Here is a 20582-nt window from a genome sequence, read left to right on the forward strand (position 1 = left end):
TCCAATAGGGCTTTCTGAAATGATGAGAATACTCTCTTCCTGAGATGTCCAATATGATATCCATTAGCCTCGTGGGGCTTCATTGCTTGAAATGTGGCTCTTGTGACTGAGGAACTTTTACATTTTATTTACTTTTAATTAATTTAAACTTAAATAGCCACATGGGGCCAGTGGCTACAGAATTGAAAAGTGCAGGTCTCATAGATGGGTTAGGCACAGGCCAGTTATACATAAGCTGATACAGGGATTGTAACTAAGATAGTCAAAGAAGAGTTGCTGTTTCCGAATTCCAGGAGCTGTTCAGATGAGACTGGTCTGGAGAAAGTTTGAATGGCTACAGCTATTTTCATATCCTCTGTTACTGTGGCCTGACGTTATTATTACTGTTCTTAGATTTCTGTAAGATTCCGTCTCCCTTGTCCTGCCCAATGCTGGTTTTTTCAGCTTTTCTGAGTTCTCAATTAAACACAGTGAAATGAATCTGTTCCAAATGCCTTTGCAGTGACTAAATTGATTTAGTTGGTTCAGAACGCTGCAAAGTCTTCTCCCTCAGGAAGAACCAAATTTTACCATTAAGATCCTGACAGATTTACCAGCTTTACTTGACACCTCTTAGGGGTGGCTGCCAAGTTCACAGCACTTTTTCCTCTCTGGGAAGACTCCCAGAGACACAGGGATAGGTCCTGAGTGATCATATCTGAGCCACACGATATTGTAATCTCTGCTATAGACAATGGGTTCAAAAACTTTCATGGGTGTCAGAATAAGCTTCAGGACTTGTCAAAACACAGATTGTGGGACCCAGCCCTAGACCTTTACCAGTAGGTCTGTGGGTGGGACCCTAGCATTTGCATTTCTAATAAGTGCTCAGGTGACATTAGTGCTGCTGATCTGGGGCCCATACTTGAAGAATCACTGCTGTAGATTATTAAGTCTGCGATAGTCACTCTGAGATAGGGCAGTCAGCTTCTCTCAGGAATTTGAAATTTGGAACAAAGAGACACAGATTCTGAGGGCTATTAGAGCAATGCTCTGGAGAGACGGTCCAAAACCTACCACTGTTGAGATTCCCAGAGCTGGTCTGGCTTCTGCTCTTAGGTGGAGCCTTGGTTGTTCAATCCTTTGAATAAATCTTAATACTTTCATTATTTTGCATAAACAGGACATAGAAAGCTTCTGTTGCCTGCCCCTAAAAGAACTTGAACTAAGACATGAATATATTAGTTGTGTTCCACCACGAAAACAAAAACCATTCTAAGTATTTAAAGCAGATATAGCACAGGGAATTGGTCACATAGGTGATAGAAGGTCTGAGAAGACAAACATGCAACAAGAGATTAGCAACAGCAGAAAGCTACCTCCACCTGTAGGCTGGAGGAACAATGGGAGAAGATGGCATTAGCCAAGGTCACCTTCCAGGGTGACCTGGAAGAAGCTGGAACCATGATGAACAGCCCAACAGGGAAAATGCTGCCGCTGCTTCCAGAAATATCACCCAGGGAAACTCTGTGGAAGTAAAGAAGCACCCTGGCTTCTCCCTTCCTACTGCCTCCAATCTCCTGGCAGTGCCTCTCCAGGCTGGCAAGCTTGAGGAAGATGACCTGGGATACTGAGGACAGCTTGGGGCTGTGGAAAAACAAAGTGTGGATAAGAAAACAAGCTGAGGACCAACACTGTTTAATTTGGATGTCTCATTTTTTTCCTCAAAGAACATTTTGACAACTTACAAATTACTGAGATAATATATGCACATTGTATAATTTCTAATAACTTCTTAAGAATTTAAGTGTTTTTATTTAACTAGGTTTTTATTAACTTGTTCCATAATTAGGGCTGACATTTCTTGAGATAATCTTCAGGGGGAAATTGCAAATAATAACAAGAACTAACATTTGTATGGTTCTTTTCAATTTGAAAAGTGTTTTTATATGTCTTACCTAATTTAATCCTAAAAAACTTATGAAGTAGCTTTATTGTTAGCTCCATTTGAAAAATAAGGAAACTGAAGCTCAGAGAAAATAAGCAACAAGAAATAAGCAAAGTCACATTGCTCAAAAGCAGGAAAATGGCATGATCCCAAACCTGGGCTCAGCACACAACCTCAATTGTTGCAAAACACCAAGCTATTGTGTGAAAACACATGCAGGGCTACAAACTTAAAATTCTTTCTCTGTTGATATCTCTCTTCCACCCTTACCTAAAACCCAACATCTAGAGTAAAACCTTGTAACCAGAACTGAAAGAGATGATTTTGAAATATCAGCAAAATATCACATGGTGACTTTCCCCCTCCTTCACCTGTAGATGGTCAAATATATTCTTACTGGTTCTGTGGATTCCTAATTAATAGGCAGTGATTATAGGCAATGATCATAAGATCATTCTAGAACAGCAGCAGTCCTTTAAAAAGAAGAGAAAGCAAGTAATGAAATCCTTTGACTGAGAATATAAATTAAGCTAGACAGATTGGGTGTTTTCAATGGTGTATGAGACTACTTAGTCACCTAGAAAGAAATACAAACACACACAGTGAGTGTATATGAATGTGTGTGTGTGTGTGTGTGTGTGTGTGTGTATGAGAGAGAGAGAAAAAGACAGAGAGAGTTTCTTTCTGTCTCCATAGAAGTTGTTAAGCTTCTGCATTTCTGATGCTGAAGAGCCATCTTTGTTTCCCCTGGTTACCAATGAAATAGTGTCTAGGGATCAGTTCAAATCCATCACGCATAACAAAATGCTTCCAAACACAATGCCTTGCTTTCAATATTTATTGTCTCTACTTATATCTATTTAATAGGAAGGGTAGCTCACGTGTGTACATCTACACATTTCTGTGCTTCTAATCTAGTGTGTATGATGTCCTTTACAGACAGAAATGGGCTATGTAACATGGCACATCCCTATAATATTAACTGCTGTAGAGAATGGAATTTTTTCTTCAGGCAGACTTCATCCTCTCCTTCATTCCTGAGGACCCAAGAGAACTTCTGTAAGGTGACTTATCCTATAAAGTTACTCCTCAGAGTGCACCTCAATATTGTAATATACTTTTATCTGTAAGGCTAAGTCCTGCCTTTTAAAGAACCTCCACATCCAATTTGACTCAATAAATTTCAAGTTCACTGATTATATTTCCATCTAAAAGCTTTACACAGTTACAAGACTGGGAGAGCTTTTAGAATTATCCCAGGTCAAGTTTCTTTCTGAATATTTTTCCACAATGAACTGCAATACATTAAGTCTACCCGTTAGCTAGAATATCACTGATTACACTCTTGATCTGCTGGCCAATGGAACATTTGTATTGTCTCGGCTCCACTTAAGATAATATTTGCAATGGACAGAATGGCTCAGGACAGAAGAGAGCAACATTCAAAGTTATCTTCCTTCAGTGGAGAAAAATGTGTCTGGGCTGTAAGGAATTGGTTTGATAAAAGAAAAGCAGAATTCAGTACTGAAGTCCCTCTCTCAGCAAAACAAAGCATTTCCCTCTCCCCTGAGATCCTCAACTAGTTCCATGAATATTTTTCTCTTGAACCCAAGTTGCTGTTGCATAATAACATGAGAAAATGAGTGATAAGAAGACTTTTATCAACAATTAGGTGGAGAGTTGTTTGAAATTTTAATTGTGAACTTTCTTTTCACAAGGTATAGCCTTCTAGAGGTTTTGCTAGTGGAAATAGGGGTGTGAACTGATCCTTATATGTAATTAAGACATCGAATGCCATTGTAATTTACTCTGCCTTTACAACTGGAATAACTAGACGTATTGATTTATTTTTCATTTAAAAAGACACCTAGAAATGTGCTCTCAATGTTAATTTTTCATAATATTTGGGACTTGTTGAGTAATGAAAAGTGCCACGCAAAAATTTTATTAAAATATTAATTTTAAATTAATTAAAAATTAAAATTTCCTGAAGGTTCAGAATTCTGCTACACACCTTTTGCTTGCCTTTAAATAAACATTTAGGTGTATTAATATCACAGCAGTTCTTGAACAGCACGATATTGTTTGGCTTAGGTCATTTAAAAAATATGAAGAATAAGGTATGTAAATTGAGAGGAGAGTGTTGTGGATTTTAAAGTGCATGTATACATATATGTCAGTTATTAAAACTTTAGGCGAGGATGTTGCCTTCCTGAGAGATGAGAGCCACGAGAGCGGGAAGTCTGCTGCAGGGAAGAACAAAAGCATGGCTGCGCGATAGCGTTATCTCTGCAGCAGCAGCAGCAGGCTCCCTGACGGAGGGTTGCGGCGACTAACGCGTCTGTTACACTGCATTTTTATTAGTGACACCCTCCGTTATTCTGTCAGCTCAGCCGACTAAGCTGTTCTCCGAGTTCTGGCTGGTCACCCTGACTCCGTTATATGGGAGAAGGAAAGAAAAGACAGAAAGGTGATTTGTACAATGTGGGGCACAGGGGGATTTCTCTCCTTCGGGGTCGGCGCCCCTCATCCTCCGGGACACGGGGGAATTCCAGGACCGCTTTTAACCCAGAAACCAACGCGTCCTATTAATTAGCTGCTACGCGTAGGGAAGGCAGTGAAAGGCTTCATCTTCTCTTTCCAGCTGGGGCCAACAGAGCCGGGCTGGTCAGAGCTGCCTGGCGGGTGCGCACTAGCCCCGGACCCCTCTGGTCCCTCGGAGCCCGCAGGGGACCGAGTGGGGGTCAAGTCAAAGGGCACGACCGCAGGGTGCCTCCCCCCGCCCCTCGCCTGCGGAGACCGCAGCTCGGCTTCCGAACGACCACCGTTAACACTGCAAGGCTGGAGGGCGGGGAGGGGGCGGGTCGCGAGGGGGCGGGGATAGGGGGCGGGGACGAAGAGGCCCCGGAGTACCTCGGGAAGTGTAGTTTCCGGAACCTCGGTAGCGTAGCTACTCAGGCTCTGTGTGTGGGAAGTGAACTACAACTCCCAGGAGCGTGCGGGCCTGGTCCGGGAGTCCATGCGCAGTGGGCGCCACATTGTATCCTATCAGGCGAGGAGAGAGTGATGTCACCTGCGAGTTGGTAACCTACGAGCGGCTGTGAAGGAAACTGTTTAACCGGATCCCATTGTACCCCGAGCGCAGAGCCGCCTTTTCAGCATGCAGGGGCTGCTCAGGTAAGGGGGACGTGCCGCGTCGCCCGCCGCACTCATTCATTAAGTGGCACCGCGCGGTGGCGCGGGGGTGGGCGCGCTTCTTCGGGCCCGGTGCTGGGTTCCCGGCGCGCCCTCTCGCTGCCTCCCCGGAGCTCCCGGGCCAGTAGGTAAATATTAAACTCGTCCTTCAGGTTGCGTCTGGGTGGGAACAGGACCTAGACAGCTCCCGGCTGCCAAGCTGGGTTTGGGAAAATGGCTGCAAGCGCGGCGCAAGGCAAGCGAGCCCGGGGGAAGGCGCCCCAGAGGACGGGGGTGCCTCCCTTCTTTCTTTCTGAGGCGCTCGGATGCCAAGAGAGCCGGTAGGGTACCACTCGCCGCCTTGCTGCTGACACTCCGGGGCTGGGGTGCTGGGGGCCGTGGCCTCGGCTGGGTGCTGCGGGCACTGCTGCTGTCGGGAGCTGCTGGCCCGGGAGGCTCCGGGAGGAAGAATCCCGAGGCAGGCTTGGTGGACTCGGAGGTGGCGACCGAAGAGGAGGGACTCGTTTTCTCGTTCGCGTCCCAGCCGAACCCCCACCATCCCGGGCACCCTCACCTCAAGACATTCGAAAGGGATGGGGTGACGGTAATTTAGGCAAAGTTGGAAGCTAAAGATCTCAAACGGGAAAAAGGAGGGAAACCCGCGTTGCAGAAGGAGCGAGGGGTGTTGGCGGACAGCGGCGAGGGTCGGCTGCGCAGCCTGCGGACCGAGTTTGAGGCGCCGCAGAGCGCTCCCGCCTCTAGTCTTTCTGGTTAGGACGCATCTTGGTGTCCCTTGCACTGATGGCTCCCTCGACAGAGAGTACGTGAGCTAGGACGAAGCATCTGCCCGGAGCTCTGGGCTGGGAGGTGATAAAGCGGTGGGGAGTGTCGAATAATCTAAGGATACGACCCGCAGTGGGGCAGGAGGACTGGTAATCGGTTTTCGCAGCTGGTGGTGAAAATCCAGTTGCTCGTGATCCGCTTGGAGAAATGCGCGAGACCCGAGAACTCTGTAAAGTCCTCAGGATTTCCTTTCCCTAGCACCCATGTCTTTTCTCTTACTCATTCATCAAACCCTTGCTGAAGGCTCTGTTCTCAAGTTGCTCGCAGCCTGAGATTGGGGCGTTCTGTCTCTTGCTCCCATAAAATATTTTAGTGGACCCAGAATAGAATACACTCCAACCCCCGTTCCCCACCCCGCCCCCTATCTTTACGCGCAGAAGAGCATCAAGAGCAAATGCCACCCGTGACCGTTTTGCGCCCATTGAGCTGGTAGTTTCTTGAGGCTCGAGAAGGACCTAGTGAATTGAAGCGGAGTTTGTCTGCAAGATGAATTCCGTTGCCATGGCGACTCCTGCCGTCGGAATCTAAACTGCTCCCACTGCTGTTTCAATTCGATGTGGCTCTGCGGGCAGCTGGGAGGGCGTGGCCAGTAGGTGTGGTCGGATGCTAGCCCTGGGCCCAGCTGCTCCCTGCTAGTCACCGGTTTCACAGCCCCAGGCTCTCTCCGTTCTCTTGTAAATAACTTGGACACAATTTTTAGACCCCTTTCCCTCTCGAGTGCCCATACCTGGTCTCTTCACCTCCCTCCCCAGAAAAAGCTGTTAAGAGGCTTTGTCCTGAGGCAAACTGTGAAAATTACGATCAAAAGATCTCTTTCCCCTTTCAGGCTAGCTGCATCATTTTCCTACTAACGTATGTTATGGTGTTGGAGGCAGCTTTCTCAAGGAGGGAGTTCTCTGTTGTGTGTGAAGAGAGCTCCCTGGCCACCAGTAAAGGTCCTCAATTTGCCCTAGGTGCAATTCACTAGAAGTTTTTAGGGACAAGTAATAACTGAAATTGAATTCTGAAAGTCACTGCTATCCCTTGTGGTTCTCATGAAATCTAAAAGCCTGTCTAGAGGATGCAGATACTTGAGAGGGTTGGGATCTAGGAAGCCTGGGTCCTGTTCTGGCTTCCCTATTCTGGGGTGAACCCTCTGCCTCTGGGGACCTCAGTCATTGGTGATGTGGGGAGAGGGGCATAGAGGGTTTCCTAAAGTTGATTTTCGGTATAAAATCTTGTGACTCTAAAAAGGAGTTGTTCATTGTCTTTTTTCTCAAAGAAATCTGAAGAGGTGCAGCTTCTGACACTGTGACATTGGGTTAATATCTCTGAGCCTTATTTGTATGGCAGAATAGCCTGGCTCTTCATGGTAATTCTTCAAAGTGGGCAAGGTACCTATATTAGTATTTATAATATTAGTTCTACTACTACTACTACTACTACTACTATCCCAGAACCTGGACTTCTGTTTATCCTTTTGCTGTAAAATTGTTTAGGTTTTGACTTTTTATAGATTCTTGTTGAATGCAGTTATTTGTAACTTAATTGCATTAAGAGTAATTGAAATATACAAACATTTTGTTTACCTTCTGCTTTCATTTCATACCAAAGTGGATTGTCACAGATATTACATTTAAGGGAGGAAAGTGCATATCTGTTAGCATCTATGCATGTACATTTGTGTGCAAGTAAATGCTTGGGGGTGCTGTGTGCCAGGCGGTGGACATTCATCATCTTGTTTTAAGTAGGTGGTTACATCCCCATGAGGAAACAGGATCAGAAATTTTACTCACTGGTTTTTTTTTGGTAGATTTATTTATTTATTTATTTTCTGTTTTTATTGGGGTACAGTTTTACAATGTTGTGTTACTTTCTTACTCACTGTTTTTGTTGCAGAAGTTGGCACTGGCTGAGATCTCCTTCAGTCATCTCCTTATTTCTTGACTCCGTATAATCCTGTTAACAATTCCAATGTGTGTGTGTTTTTCCCTCTCCCTGAAGGTCTTTGAGAGCAGAGTCTTTGTCTTGTCTATTCCTGTCTATCCAGCATTGAAAGCAGTTTGGTTATTGGTAGATATTTTATAAATATTTCTTGAATCGCTACTAACTAGTAGAACCATGATTGGAGATCCAAGATCTGTATTCTTTCCACTGGTAGTTTTGTCATCACTTGTAATATTCCTCTTAGTTTTCTGTCAAGCAATTTCATCTCAGCATAAACCAAAACTCCTGTATAGCATGTGAAGTGAGGTATAGAAGGCCTTCCATGTGTTTGAAATAATCGAATCGTAACTATTTGCTTTTGGAATATATTCACTCACGTAGACTTTTTCCCCCCTGTAATTCTTAATACAATTCTTATTACCCACACCAGACATTTCTAGGTTTCTCTCTGTTGTCCTTGGCCCAGATAACTTTCCCAGGAGGTGTATGACAGGAGAATCGGGGGAGAGACCAAGGCAAAGATACCTAGGGACTTTTGCCAGGCCGCCAGTGGCCCCAGAGGCACCACTTGGGTAGAAGAGTGGACAATAACTCTCTCATTTGGGGTGGGATTGTTCTATAAACAGGGTAAGTTGTTCAGGCTGGCTAATGTGAGAGGGGAACAGGGTAAAAGACATTTATCCAATATTTGTAGCATTCAGTTATCCTCCAGTAAGTTGCATTCTGTGGGTTTTCGGAAGTGTAAATTAGTGAGGAGGTGTGACAGTAAAGAGGGCGCAGTGGGTCATGTCCTTGGGTGGTGCTTACAGGAGCTCAGTGAACAGGTGCCAAGGAATTTGAATCTTGGCTTTCTTGCTTTGTGGACACGCCTCTGGGTGTTAAGAATTCCTGCGTGGTTTTATTTGAGCTACTTTGTTTAAAAGGCTGCTTTGGGTGTTGATACTGTGGTCATCAGAACAAATAAGGTGTTTACAAACAAAACACAGTTGATATTGAAAGTGTTTCATTTTGTAAATATTTTGGGGATAGTGTAAAGAGTGGCTTTGGCTTGAGAGTCTTGAGGTCTTCTGTGAAATTACTTAAAAACTTCCAGCTGTTGGATGAGGGGAAACAAGCTTTTCCAGCAAAGTTTGGTACCACTGAGAGCCTTAGGTGTTTGGTTCAGGAAATAATCACAAGGCCTATAACTTCTGTGGGGCCCTCCCTGGCTTCGTGTCATGCTCCTGGTATTTCCACATTTTACGCGTATCCTTATATTGCAGGAAACAAAGCAACTTTGGCAATTTAGGTTAGCAAACTTGTTTAATCTCTAGAGGGGTCACCGGTCAAAATGAAAATTCTTCTGCTTTGTGATTTTTCTTCTTTGGATAAGGAATGTGGACTACTGTCACTTATTTTGGTATCACAGTTTCTAACTTGATAATGGAGTAAATATTTTAAGTGAATATATATCTTAAACACAGCATTGGATCATAGTGGTTTCCTGAGAGCTCAGTTTAGAGGCAACTGCTAGCACAGGTAATATTTCAGAACTTGGTAAGGAGGTCTGTTTCTGTAGGTTGGCAGGGCAGGGTGGGGCAGGCTGGGGCTGTCCGAGGATACCTCTCTAGAGGGTTGTGCTTGGAGCGGCAGATAGAGATTGGAATTGAAGGATGGATCTGAAGTGCCCCTCCTCCCCCTTGCTTCAAGCTACCACTTAGTACCCCCACTGAAAGAGGGACAGATGAAGATGAGATGCAAGTTAATTTTGGTGACCTACATTCCACTCTAGCAGACTATTTCCGCAGCAAAAAAAAAAAAAAAAGTGTTTACCTTTGTATTTTCTGGCCTCCTTTCCACTGTTTCAAAAACAGAGAAATGAGCATTTCAGAGTGAGTTTACATTCATAGTACACATGTCTAAAAAGGATTTAAATATTAAGTCCTAGAAGCACAGCAACAAGCACACAGAGCCTGAACCTCCTCCCCACCCCCCCACCCATTAAACTAAGGTTACCAAATACACCCTCAGTCTTGGTGAGCTTCTTTTCCCTGCCGATGTTTAAGCACACCTGGTTTTTACCCCATCTGTGACTCTCTGCAGTCATGGCTCCCCTCATCTGCGATGAACACTCTTCTGAGCATCTGAATTCTCCTTGTGCTCTCAGATCCAGCTTGAATGCCATAGCTGCTGGGGAGCCTTCCCTGCCTGTCACTCTGCTTTCACCACCACCCCCGGCTCCTTCCTCCTTAGAGCCCTTAGCCTGACTACACAACCAAATGTGATAACAGTAGTCAAGGGATGTGAGGAGCTAAGCTTGGCCAGGCCTCTCCTAATACTTCACACGCGCTTAACCATAGACTCCTCCACAACTGTGTGAGGTAGGTGCTGTTATTACCATTTTACACCTGAGGAAGCTGAAGCATGAAGAAGTTAAGCAACTCACCAAGCTCAGGTCACACAGCAAGTAACTGGCAGACCCCGTTAGGGACCCAGGCTTTAGTTCTTTACACCCCCCACTATTGCCTTGCCTCTGCTCTTCCTACATGTTCTTCTTTTTTCCCCATCGAGTTGGGGGAATTACAACTTCCTTTGTGTCTCTTGATTCTGAAACAGTGCTGGGTAAACTGCTTCTTCACTTAAAGGTTCCTTAGAGTCTGATTTTTTGGAACAGAAAATGTTGCATGCGATTAAAAATGTTGCCTTTGTTTATTTGAACGATAAGTTTTTAACTCCCTCCTTTTTTCTGAGTACGATAAGCAAATTATTTGAAAAAGGAAATTCTCTTACGTGCCATCTATGAATCTATTTGGAGTCTGTCCAGCATTAGACCCTCCTGTTAACTGAGATGACTTTTCAGTAGGTTGAATCCATTATCTGAAGAAAGCCCTTCTCTCCCAGAACAGGGCCACAGAAGCCTGTCTTGAGAGTTAAGAGTCCCATAACTTCTTAGCTTCCCAACTCTCTGTTGTTTTTTAACATAAATTGTGAAAGCTCTTTTGAAAAGGAGATGAAAACTTGAGCAGCAGTCAAACACATAATCTAATATTGGGTATCCTTAGATATTAAAATAAGTTTTTCCCTCCTCACCTTAGAAGAGAGACTTATTTTTACAGTGGAGCAAATTTGGCACCAAACGTACAATTGCAATTCTTTTAAACTGTAGCCATTATTGTGAATTAAATGTGGAAAACTAGGGAAGCAAGTTCAATTTCCAATGTAGTTGGTGTGATTTCCTGACTTACAATAGATCTTTTACTTTTGGCTGAACACTGGATATTGTGCCACTTTGACAATATTTAATGAAGACAATTGAATAAAACACAAACTGTGTCATTTAGGGAAATAATAGGAAAGTTATGCCCTAAGAGCATATTGCCAGGAAAGGAAAATGAAAACAAAAGACTTGTTAGCCCTTAGGCTGCTCAAAAATAATATTCATTCAAAAGACATTGATTTCAGAAGCTTTTTTTAAGTATGTCACTTTTTAAGTATGTCACTCACCTTTAGTAATGACCTGAGCTCATTCTGTTCTATAAAATGTACCAGGATCGGAGTTGACGATTCCTTGTATTTCTGCCAGGCACACAATTAGGGTCGCCTGTTAAACTGGTCTTTGTCCTTTTCAGGTCTGAAAAAAAAAACCTTCTGTACGGTTGGCAAACATTGCCCATCTGATGGACTGTCTGAATTTAGACTTCCGAGTGTAGATAGCCCAGATCTGAGCTTTGGGCATTGTCTGGGCAATAGAGATGCCCATCTTTTGTTTTTTGAGATGAGTTCTTATATTCTGGCTTGGTGGTTAAGCTCAGTTTGTTAGTGACATACAAAGCAGGTCAAGGGCATGGGTTAGCTTTGCCTTGTCTTGGAGCCACAAACTGCACCTGTAATCCTAGTAACTTTTTTTTTTTAAACTCATCATGCGCTTGGTCACAAAGGACACTAGACAGTGGATAGATCCTGAGGCTATGTCAGTGCATAGCCATTATCACTAAGGGCAAAAGACGGTGCCATGTTATAAAAGGAACTGATGAGGGTCTTAGTGTTTTCAGACCCCATAAGTTAGAGGCAAGTTTGCCAAGGAACTACGCTTGTGCTTCTGACAGGTGTCCTGTGAAGAGTGAGTCAGGACTAGGGGCAGCTTCTTAAAACATAGCCTTGGTCTTTTCCCTTTCTTGAGGACGTGACCACAGTCATTAGCATGTGTTTTGGTGCCCCTTCTGGGCTTCGCTCTTCCTTCTCCTGTAAAGCTTCTGTAGATTTGCACCCTGGGAGAAGAGTGAAGGATGGTGACCAACATCATCCACCAGGGGAGTTAGATTGTTCACATGTGTCTAGGCTTACATTTGTATTTGTTTCATAGAGATTTGGTAAAACTGAGCAGTGAAATGTCTAGAAACGAGTTAAGTTAGAACCTACGGTTCTGTGACAAGAGGGTTACACTAGGGACCCTTCTAATTCCTGAGAATTTACTACAAAACTTATTGTAAAAAGTTAAAGGAAATGAAATGGACAAATTAAACCACTTAAAGGTCCTTGCTGCATTCTCTGCTCTTGAAAGTTGGTGAAATTGTGGATATAGAAAATGTCATATGGTTTTGGCCAAGGTAAATGATCTAGGAATTAAAAAAAAAATACTGCCGTAGTTACTCCATTTTAGTGGTGGCTATTTGATTTAGGACGATGGTGGCAAAAGAAATGACAATACCATTTCTGTTTGCTTCCCATTCTGTGTGCAGCAATCTTGCTTGCAGTAGAGGTACCCTCCCCCAGCCCAGCACTCAGTGGTCATTCAGACTAAAAATCAGAGAGGGTGTGGAATGAATCTTGCTGGAACTGAAGCCGATAGCTGAGCCTTCATTGTGTCCTCAGGCGGTTAAATGACAGTCATGTTATGATATTTTTGTATTTTAAAAATCAAGAATAGAGATTAGATTGGACTAGAAAACCTCTGTGAACCATTTAGGGTTTGACACTCAATGAGTAGGTGACACTTCCAAATACAGTTCCAGGAACTGTGGCAAGAGACTGCCTTGCTTCACATTTTCTGCTAAGGAATTGATTAAAAAAAAAAATACCCCCCCACATATATATATATACATATACACATATATGTGTATATGTGTGTGTACATATACATATATACACACAAACACATGTATATACACACACATATACATATATATGTTTTATGTATACATATTTTAGTTTGACCCAATTTCTTTTCAGGCTGTGACTTAAGCTGCGTTTCTTCCATACCCCACCGCTTCTTACTATACTCCTTGGATTGAAATTTGAGTCTGAAGGACCAGTGACCTACTTCCTTCCCAGTTCTGCTCTCACAGCCTCCTTGTGGACAAAGGGAGACCATGGTCCCCTGTGGCCAGGTTCCACACCAGGGGAGCCACACTCAGCGACCTTACAAAGGGTCTTCCTCCTCAGCCTCCTACTTAGAATAGGGAGCGGTGTGGCAGCAGAGGGGATGGCTTACACTGTAATTCTCCCAAGCTCAGACTGTTTTTCTGATGGAACAAGTTGGGGGAAGTAGGTGGAAGGGAGGACAGAGGGAGCTATTGGGTTTCACTTATCTTATCATTTGTTTCCCTCTGGATTGCCTTTGTTTATACTGTCTCCTCAGGCCAGGAATTCCTCCAACAGAAAGCATGCATCCACGTGGGGATGTTCAGATTGGGGCTTCCTTCTCCTTGTTCTCCAGTTGCTGACTTGGCTTTCCTCTCTCCAGCTTAATCTGAAAGGAGGGCTGGAAATATTTAACCTGCTTTACATTTTTCTGTTATGTGAAAAAGAGATCTAAAAACGACAACTTGGGGCAAGCGGATTAATGGTTTTCCTGATGGGGAAAGGGGATGATGCTGAGTAAGGTTAACATCTACGTCTAACTTCTTTATGTTGGTCGCGCATTTATACACAAATGTTTGACACCTTGAATGAAATCCCTTCACCTTTTGGTTGCTGCTTGGCAATTGCACAGAGGAAAAAGAAACACCATTCAATTTTAGGTTCAGATTTGGATAATCTTGGCAGTTCCTTTAAACTTTCCTGGGCCTCTGTTTCCTCATCTGTGAAACAGTGTGAAAATTCTAAAATTTTACCAGAACGGTTTCATCTTAACATAATGACCTCACTTATATGACACTGTATAATGTTGATGTAATGTCCACTGAGTTTCCCCAGAATGGAGGTCAGTGAGGGGGAACTCTCTTTTTTCACCTTCAGAATTTCCAACGTTGGTCTCTCTGCTCTTAGTGCAGTGTTTCTGAGACCCTGTTCTTGGCTGGAGCTAAACCTTCAAGATCTGATCTGTAGTGTAATCTCCTTAACTAAACAGCTTCTAGTCACGTTCCCCAGTCCTGGGGCTTAGAAAATTCCATAGGTTATAAGGGATGAGGCTAGATGGTGTCTTTGAGCATCCAGTTCTCTTTAAATTGATCATCTTTTTAAACCAGAATTTCATTACCATCATTGCCACACAGGATGGATGTCACCAACAGTCATGTTTTATTTGGCCAACACAGTGTTATTTTTAGAAAGGGAATGGTTTTAGGGAGCATTTACACTCTTTATTTGTCATTCACCTCACCACACCCTAGTGCCTCACACACAGCCACTTTTTTGTTTCTGTGATAGTTCTTTACCTCCTTGGCCCTTGAAAGCATTTGAGTTTTTGATCCCCATTTTAAACTAAATTAAATTGCCGTAAGAGTCTCTTCAGACATTTATCCAGCAGTGGGGTGGCAATGACCCAATCCAGGGTTTCTCAATCTCGGCATTATTGGCATCTTAGGCTGGATCGTTCTTTGTTGTTGGGGACTGTGCTGTGCATGTATGATGTTCATTAGTGTCCTGGGCCTCTACCCACTGGATGCCAGTAGCAACCTTTCCCCTAGTTGTGACAACCAAAAATGTCTCCAGACATTGCCGAGTGTCCCCTGGGGAGCAAAATTGGGCCCAGCTGAGAGCCCAGAGACAGATTTTGGATGGCCTGGGAATTTTAAACATTGGACCGGGTTTGGATATTTAGGAATAAATTGGAATTCATCTGGGAGACCGAGCTATCCTGCTGTTTTTTATTTATTTGGGTAGTTGGTTAAAGCAAAGTAAAGGTCAGTGGATTAGACCCTTCAGGGTCACGTCTCCATTCTTCCGTGACCGCTGCCTGGGAGGCCAGGCATCGTTTAAGGACATGTCCTTGGTCACAACAGGGGACTCTGTGAGACACTGATGCTGGGTCAGGGCAAGCCCACCAGAGCCAGTGGGTAAACAACTTTGAAGCCCATAGCCTGTGTTGGTAGGTCAGTAAAGTTATCTGTGGATAAAGAAGATGAGGCTTTGGGGGAAGAAAAGGTCATCTCTGTTGTTATTGTCAAAGACCAAAATGCTTAAAAAAAAAAAAAAGCCGTCAGCCTTTAAAAATGACAGTTTATGTCAAATCCGCAGTGAGGGAAGAGCTCTGAAAAGGATTAGCAGCAGACTGATGCCCCCTCACCCCCCGCTTTTCCCCTCTCTCTCAAAAAAGAAGGTCTGTAAAAATGACTAAAAAACTTGGACTTTGGCAGCATTCAAACTTGCCTCTCAGAAAAACATTAGCCAAGTTTCAGCATCGGAGAATGTTGTTAAGTTTTAATTAACCAGCCCAAGCTCAGTCCTTGAGCACCTAATGCAAAGATAATGCTTAGGGAAGCACACAGTTTCACTTAAAACATAAACTGTCAAGTCTCTTCTCAAAGGAATAGGTGGGACTTCTGAAGGGATCTATGCCTCTTCCTAAATGCTGTTGGTTCTCTCTCCTGGATGGACATCAGAATTCTCCATGGTGGTTTAAAGAGTCGCCTAGGTACCCCCTCACACCTGTCAGAATGGCTATCATCAAAAAGACCACACAAACAAATGTTGGTAAGGATGTGGAGAAAAGGGAACCCTCAACACTGTTGGTGGAAATGCAAATTTGTGCAGCCACTATGGAAAACAGTATGGAGGTTTCTCAAAACACCAAAAAGAACTATGATATGACCTAGCCATTCCACTCCAGGGTATATAGCTGAAACAAAACAAAACAAAACACTAATTTGAAAAGATACATAGACCCCAGTGTTTGTAGCAGCATTATTTATAATTGCCAAGATATAGAAGCCACCTAAGTGTTCATCAACAGATGAATAGATAAAGGAGGTGTGGTATATATACAATGGAATACTACTCAGCCATAAAAAAGAAACGTTGCGAATGAAATTGAGTTATTTGTAGTGAAGTGGATAGACCTAGAGACTGTCATACAGAGTGAAGTAAGTCAGAAAGAAAAACAAATACCATATGCTAATGCACATATATGGAATCTAGAAAAATGGTACTGATGAACATAGTGGCAGAGCAGGAATAAAGAGACAGATGTAGAGAATGGACTAGAGAACACGGGGGCAGGGGGGAAGCTGGGATGAAGGGAGAGAGTAGCAGTGACATATATACACTACCAAATGTAAAACAGATAGCTAGTTGGAAGCTGCTGCACAAAACAGGGAGATCAGCTTGGTCCTTTGTGATGACTTAGAGGGGTGGGATAGGGAGGGTGGGAGGGAGGCTCAAGAGGGAGGGGATATGGGGATATATGTATACATATAGCTGATTCACTTTGTTGTACAGCAGAAACTGACACAACACTGTATAGCAATATACTCCAATAAAGATGTATTAAAAAAAAAACTGAAAAAAAAAGAAAGAAAATTTGCTATTTGCAGCAGCATGGATGGACTGGGAGGGCATTATGCTAAGTCAGAGAAAGATAAATATTCTATGATATCACTTATATGTGGAATCTAAAAAATACAACAGATTAGTGAATATAACAATAAGGAAGCCGACTGGTAGAGAACAAACAAGTGGTTACCAGTGGGGAGAGGGGATGGAGGGGCAGTCTAGGGGTCGGGGAGCGGGAGGTACAAACTACTGTGTATAAGATAGGTTGCAAGGATGTCTTGTACAACATGGGGAATATAGCCAGTATTTTGTAATAACTGGAAATGGAATGTAATCTTTAAAAATTTTATTCAAAAAAAAAAAAAAAAAAGAAAAGATGCCCAGGGACTCTGATTCACTAGATCTAGGGTGTGGGCCCAGTCTTCAGGATTCTTAAAGCTCCCCAAGGTAATTCTGATACTTAGCCAGGACTGCAAACCAGTGGAAAGAACACAAGATCCTTGTGTTTGGGAAATGTGGTTATCGTTGCAAATGTGTGCTGAGCCTGGATGGCTGGTGGTTAAATGCACAGCTTTGTTTTTAACTTTTTTGTGTCCATTGTGATGTGAATATTTTGTTACTTTTCTAGAATTTTGAATTAGTAAAAAGGGTAGGTCTTTTACATGTGGTATGGTGTGTATTACGTAATACATGGAACCTAATGCTTCTAATGATCTTGAAGCTTTTTTATGTTCTGGTAAGGCTGTACTGAAAAACTTGTGGAAGTTATCCTCTTTTTCAAGGTGCTTCCCTGGGGGGATTGAATTTGCATATTAACCTATTTTTTTTTTTAAAGAAAAAGAAACAGAAACCACCCAAAGGCCAATACCATGAGTGCCCTTGAGATAAACTGAGTGGGAGAATGGGAGTAAAAGCTCTTACTAGCTTCTATTCTAGAAAAATCTAGATTCTAGACAGCATCTAGGTATTTCACAGCTAAATTTAACTCAGTGAGTTTCCTGTCAGACTCATCTCTGGCTTCATAAACATGAGGCAGATTTGTTTGTTGCAAGTTTCCTTCCTTATCCTATGCCATGGGCCATTCATGGAGGATTTCAAAGTCCCAAGTTATAACTACCAAAGGTGGGAAATACAATAAAATGGCTCCTTTTACTTGAATTTTACTTAGAATAATCAGATTAGATCCAAATTTCTATCAAGCATAGCAGAGGCAAGTGAATAAGTTAAGGGGAAAATATTTTGTTGAGCATTTTAGGGACTATCTCATAAGCTATGGAAGTGACACTTTAAAGCATCGTTTGTTTATTCGCTTGGCAGGTGAGGAATGTTTTGATACTGGGTGTGAGCATATCAGGATCCTGTTTTAAATCCCAGATTTTTCCCTTTGGAATACAGAACTCTTGTTTCACTAAATAAAGCTCATTAACTTCTGTCTTCAGCTTCTGAAATAAACAAATTACGTTGTGCAATAGGTGAAGACTCTCCCCAGTGAAAGAGTCTTTGCTTTTCACTGGCAAGTAATTTCATGTTTTGCTTATTTGGATCACATCCACATTTTCAAAGGAATGTTCCTAGTATCAGTTATAGGAAGCAAGGCTCTGCAATCCCAAATCAGTTTTTCCAATATCTGTTATTCCTGCAGATCAAGGCTCTTACCCTCAGCTATTTTCTCCCCTTAATGCTGATTTTGAGTCTCAGATCGCCAGTTCTAGTAGTAGAGAAAAATTTGTTAGTGCAACATAGTATTAAAGAAAGAATGACAATTAAAAAAAAAAAAAAAGGCCAAATACAGGGTTTTTTTTTTTTAGGGGTGATGAAAATGTTCTAAAATTACTTGTAATGGTTACACAGTTTGTAAATATACCAAAACCCCTAAACTATACATTTTAAATGAATAAATTTTATGGTGTGTGAATTATGTCAAAACAAAGCTATTATTCCAAAAAGGGAAAAAAAAAAAAAGAAGGCTGAAAAGAATCAGACTAACTAAAACCTTAAAAACAGAATTTTAGGCTTTAGGTATAATATTTTGACTTACTTTTCTATTTCTTTTTTTCATGTACATCTCAATTTTTTCTTTAAATAAATAGATGTATAACATGGACAAAGAATAGTTGTGACAATTCCTCTGGACCACCTGAGCCATGGGAAACTTTGTTATAATGAAAGTTTTTTGTATTGGAATCTGGCTCATATTTTTCTCATACCTCCTAATTGTGAGCTAGGGCATTAAAGGATAGAAAACTTTGCACTATTTTGTATGTGCTGTGATGATAGGCTAAGGTTTTGGTGATATGTTTGGCTTAGTCACAATTTGCTTTAAATTTGCTCCATTTGATTATTTTGCAGGATTTTTCTGCTGTAGAAGCCTTCACACTGTAAAAAGCACTCAAGTATACAATCTTGTCTGTAAAGCTAACTGTGTGTGTTGGAGAAAGAATATTTCATTTATAAGGGATTATGTAGCTCAAGGTTTCTCAAATTTGGATTCATGATCCTTTGAGAAACACTGCATTAAAAATTAAATTGCTGAATGTTTAGGTATTCAGTTGATGCCACTGGAGTCATAAACTCATGTGTAGAGGTAGACTTTGAGGTACTATTCGGGTATAAGATGCTTTCCCAGACATATTAGTTTTATTGCTACATAATGAATTACCACAAATTTGGTGGCTTAAAACACCACCAGGTCAGAAGTCTGGGCATGCTGTGGCTAGGTTCTCTGTTCAGGGTCTCAGCAGGATAGAACTCACGTGTTAGCCAAGGCTGCAGTTCTCATCTGGGGCTCAGGGGATTCCTCCAAGCTGTCTGGTTGTTGGCAGAATTTATTTCCTTGCGACTATAGGACTGAAGACTCCTACCTGTTGGCCAGAGACTGCTTTTAGCTCCTAGGGGTGACCTACATTTTATGCCTCATGGCCTACATTGAAAGTTCACATGTGGATGTTTGGTTTCTTCTAGGATGTTTGTTTTTTTCTTCTAGGTGTCTTCTTTTCTGCAATCAGCCAGAGAAAGGGTTGATTTTAAGATTTCACCTGATTTGGTCAGGCCCACCCAAGATAATCTCCCTTTGACCATATAATGTAGCATAATCACAAGAGTGAGAGCTCATCATCTTCATAGGTTCCACTCACCCTCAAAAGATTATGGGGCATTATTTAAAGTTCTGCCTCTCATACCAGATAACAGAAATGATGCTTATATACTGCTGATGATTATTAAGGTGCAAAATCCAAAATCCCAAAATGGATGACACTTCACAAGTATGCTTCAGGACCCCCCCGTCTTTTTAAGATATCCCCCCCTCAGCTGTATTACTTTCCATCCCCACTTTTCGTGTTTCAAGTAGAGAGAAAACGAAGATTTAAAAAAAGATTTGTTATTGAAATTTCCTGCACACAAACACAAACATACAAAATGACTGACAGAGCTGATATGAGAACCCTCCATATACCCACAGCTTCACCAGCTTTCAGTTCATAACTAATCTTTTGTCTCTACCTCCATCTGCTTTCCATCAACTCTGGGCTTATTTTGACGTAAATGCCAGACATTTTATAATCTCATCTGTAAATACTTTAGTATTTAGTATCTATTTAGTATTCAGGACTCTTTTTAAAAACATAGCTAAAATGCTATTATCATAACTAAAATAATTTGTATCATTTCTTTAAAATTACCAAACATTTCATCAATTTTCAAATTTACTGTTGATTTTTTTTAAAGTGTGCTCAACTCAGGATTCCAGTAAGGTTCATACACTACAATTTTTTTTTAATGTTCCTTAAGCCTCTTTAACTCCCATGTAGTATTTTTTCCTTGCAACCTTGCTTGTGAAAAGAACTGGATTATTTGTCCTATAGCACTTCCTACAGTCTGGACCTCATATATTTCTGTTTCCCCTGTTTCCTTTAAATTAATTAAGATGAAAGTAATTGATGCCATGGACCTATCTGGTCACTAGAGGTAGAAAAGCTTATTTCGTAAACAGAATATGTAGATATAGTTTACTAGATCCATG

At 42.1% G+C, this 20582-nt stretch overlaps 1 protein-coding gene across 9 annotated transcripts in view; it reads left to right on the forward strand.

Moving 5' to 3' along the window:
* Positions 1-4985: 4985 nt before the first annotated feature.
* DAAM1 (dishevelled associated activator of morphogenesis 1) overlaps positions 4986-20582 on the forward strand; it is a 162536-nt gene continuing 146939 nt past the window's right edge. For 2 of the 9 annotated variants that reach the window (XM_057731772.1, XM_057731776.1), the window contains exon 1: positions 4986-5104. Coding sequence is in view for 1 of the 9 variants with exons in the window: in XM_057731771.1 (XP_057587754.1) it covers positions 5428-5442 (15 nt within the window). In the remaining 8 variants the exon portion in view is untranslated. Of the gene's footprint in view, positions 5105-5237; positions 5251-5312; positions 5443-5644; positions 5922-20582 lie in introns of those variants that run through there. The other 7 variants (XM_057731774.1, XM_057731779.1, XM_057731773.1 and 4 more) reach the window with 5 other exon arrangements.

Source organism: Hippopotamus amphibius, chromosome 4 (assembly GCF_030028045.1).
Source record: "Hippopotamus amphibius kiboko isolate mHipAmp2 chromosome 4, mHipAmp2.hap2, whole genome shotgun sequence".
NCBI lineage: Eukaryota > Metazoa > Chordata > Mammalia > Artiodactyla > Hippopotamidae > Hippopotamus > Hippopotamus amphibius.